This window comes from Penaeus japonicus, unplaced genomic scaffold (genome assembly GCF_977035675.1).
Source record: "Penaeus japonicus unplaced genomic scaffold, GWHDUDI00000001_assembly GWHDUDI00001899, whole genome shotgun sequence".
NCBI classification, from domain to species: Eukaryota; Metazoa; Arthropoda; class Malacostraca; order Decapoda; family Penaeidae; genus Penaeus; species Penaeus japonicus.
This window is the reverse complement of record NW_028236301.1, coordinates 33,817-37,464: the sequence shown is the minus strand read 5'-3', so window position 1 is coordinate 37,464 and position 3,648 is coordinate 33,817. Positions and strand designations below refer to the sequence as shown.

General features: G+C 30.3%; 1 protein-coding gene across 1 annotated transcript; it reads right to left on the bottom strand.

Moving 5' to 3' along the window:
• Positions 1–8: 8 nt before the first annotated feature.
• Positions 9–2,976, bottom strand: LOC147466314 (putative inhibitor of apoptosis). Its single transcript, XM_086535667.1, has one exon. The coding sequence runs from the start codon at positions 2,336–2,338 to the stop codon at positions 731–733; it is 1,608 nt and encodes a 535-aa protein (XP_086391793.1). The 5' UTR covers positions 2,339–2,976; the 3' UTR covers positions 9–730.
• Positions 2,977–3,648: the final 672 nt, after the last annotated feature.

Genomic DNA, 3,648 nt, shown 5'->3' with positions numbered 1-3,648 from the left:
ATCGATATATCAAGAGGAGTAATTGGATTATGTATATCAAATTCCCCAATTTGGTGTATATATATTATGACTCTTTATTGAGTTAAAAGAAAATTAGTATAGGGTTTGGTAAACTCTGAAAAATAATATCTTACAGAGGCAGAATTTGCTTTTAACCTGTCTACATCATTATAATTCATTAGATTCGATTCATTTAGATTAAATAATAAAGAATTTTTAATAAAATCATGAATGACTAACTTTGTCTTGACTATAGCAAGGCATAATTTTCTAAATAGAAATATGTAAACGAGTAACGTTATAAAAAAACACAATTGTTACAATTTCATTTAACTGTGATGTAAAAATGCAAAATGTGAGAAATAAAGACCCTATTAACAATATTACACCAGCGCCTAACGCCTAACACTGTCCATTTAGCTGTATTGCTTGAATCTTGTAATGAATTTAATCTGGTAAAATGGTGTTTATCTTCTTTACTTTCCAGATTATAAGCCGTTACACGTGACGCGTTATAGCTTACCATATCAGTATATTTTGAACCAGTATGTAAATATTATATAGTTATGGAATGTTGTTTGAGTAATATATACAAATATTTCATTTCATAATTATTTTATTATTATTTGACATCTCGAAAAATATTATATGTACAGAATAAATATTATACTATATATATACATATACATATATACAACTATTATTCATATGTACTCCACTTATACTTAATTTAAATCACGGTAGGTTTAATTATGTATTCGATTTCCATTCTACAAATGGGACAAGTTCTCAAGGGAAGAGTACATAATGTACAAGCAGCCATATGTGTACACGGAAGATACACCACACGTTCATCATTATCCATACACACTTTACATATGCGGTCTTCACGCATTTGTTCAAGTGAACTTTCTAGATTCTTTGTATTTGATAAAGTTTCTTGAGATGTAAAGGTTTCCATGTTCTCTATTTCCATGTTCTCTACATTAAGTAAAGTTTCTTGAGATGTAATGGTTTTCATGTTCTCTAATCTTTTACTTGTATTATTCACAGATGTAGATGGAGACTCGCTTCTGGATGAAAGTGATTCAATTCTAGATCGAAGTGACAGAATATATGCATCTTTTGTTTCACTTATTAGATGTCTAATGATTGATGGTGGTTCAGGATCATTTTGTTTCATGTCACAAATATATGGATCTATCCTTAAATACGGCCAGCCGGTCTCATCAATATGTTTTTTGAGAGTACTTTTAGCGTTTATCGTAGAATATCCCAATGCTAATACACATTTGACAATATCCAATTCCATCATTATATCCAGATGATCATATGAGTTATGTAGTGCAACTTCTGATGATAATTGATCTTGAATGTTATCAATAATTTTTTTTCCTTTCAATAAAAGGAGATAGTCACAATTTGGAAACCATTTAGCATGTTCATGCAACGGTATGTCATTTTTCTCCCAATTGCGAATAATACCGCGACAGTGAAAGCATTGAACATGGTCACTTATACCACAATAAAAAAATCCAGCTTCGGCAAGAGCTTGTGGTTCTTGACCAACGCATTCAGGCCAGTCTTTAAAGCTTTCTAGTCTTTCTTCTTTCGTCATATTACTTGTTTTAGAAGTAGTATATTTCAAAACACCCTTTACAAATAATTTTTCTCTCTCTGGGGAGGGCTTATATGTGTCTCGATCTGACAGCTTATCGAAAATGTTCATCTTCACATTAGGAACATTTAATGTAAATTCCCCTAAAATAAAGGAACATCTAGGGGAAAGACGTTTATGCTCATTCCTTACTATATCACCCTTTTCAAACATAATTAATATTATATCACAAAAGATACATTTAACATAGTCTTTTACTTTCAAGTAAAAAAATCCATCAGCAGCTAAATCTATAGGTGATATCCAATCGATCGGCCAATTGGTAAATGTCTCTAATCGAAACTTCTCCCAATATAATCTGTAATGAGCACCATTGGTACCTTTGGTAAAAGCCTTATGTATACGAGGCTTACAATACTTCTCAATATTTTCAAAGGAATATAAACTTTGTGCAAACAGACATTCGGGGCTTCTCTCCTTGTGAATTTGTATAATATCATCTGATGTTCTAATAGTTTTCAGATCAATTGTTAAATCACAAGTAAAACACTTTATATGGTTGTTAATGTAGAAAAATCCAGCTTTGGCCAATAGTACATGGTGTATGGGTAATTTGTATATATCATAATCGGTAAGTGTAAATCTTCTGAATGTATTCACCCTGTTTTGTTCATGAAAAAAATTATTATGGATTAGCTCCTTATCCTTATCCGTAAGCATCGTCAATATCACGACCTTTATGTGTTCAATGTTTTATCATGTATGATAAAACGCTTGTACATACCGGTAGCGGTTAACTTGTCGTCAAGTGCAATTATTTCCATTATAATAACAGTATATTCCCATATGTCCTCAACATCAAGTAATATATCGTTATATATTTATTTTTCTCTCGCAGGATTATATCTCACAGGATATACACATTCTCATAAGATATACACAGGATATATAAAATGTTACAATTTGTCATAAAGTTTATTTATATGTTTTTAGTCTATAAGAATATTCCTATTTTTATAATCTTTATAAAGATCAAGTAATTACATTTTGACTATACCATAACGGTTAATAGAAATTAATGTTTTCTTAATTTTAAGATCAGGTCCGTAAGTGCTACCATATCTGTGGTAAAAAATACAGAATAATATAATCAGCCATAGGTATTAGCCATTTATCAATGGAGTATTGTCGATAGTTAAATGGTTTCCATCGGTCCTTATCATTCTTGAAATTCCCTCTATATATATCTGGCTTCATGTTACTTTTGAGTCCCTTGAATGTTTGTTCAGGTGACTTGGAAATCGTTTCTGTCGTCAAGCGCAATTATTTCCATTATAATAACAGTATATCTCCATATGTCCTCAACATCATGTAATATTTCGTTATATATTTATTTTTCTCTCGCAGGATTACTTCTCACAGGATATACACATTCTCACAAGATATACACAGGATATATATATATATATATATAATGTCATGTTTTCATTCTTTAAGAATATTCCTATTTTTATAATCTTTAAAGATCAAGTAATTACATCTTGACTATACCATAACGGTTAATAGAAATTAATGTTTTCTTAATCTAATAAATATTTTAAAATCAGGTCTGTAAGTGCTACCATATCTGTGGTTAAAAATACAGAATAATATAATCCAGCCATAGGTATTAGCCATTTATCAATGGAGTATTGTCGATAGTTAAATGTTTTCCATCGGTCCTTATTATTCTTGAAATTCCCTTTATATATATCTGGTTTCATGTTACACTTGAGTCCCTTGAATGTTTGTTCAGGTGTCTTATGATGAAATATCTTATCTTTTTTCATAATTTTTTTACTAGTTGGTAGATTCTCTTTCTCATATGATATAAGTCTACTCATTTCTATTCGCTTGTTGCGTTTGAGCTTTTTAGGTAATTGTTCAAGTGTCTTTGTTTCTTTTTTTCTAGATTGTAATGAAGAGACACAAGCATTCGAGAGTTCCTTTGATTCATTTTTTCTCGATTCATCTATTTCCATTACTTCGAT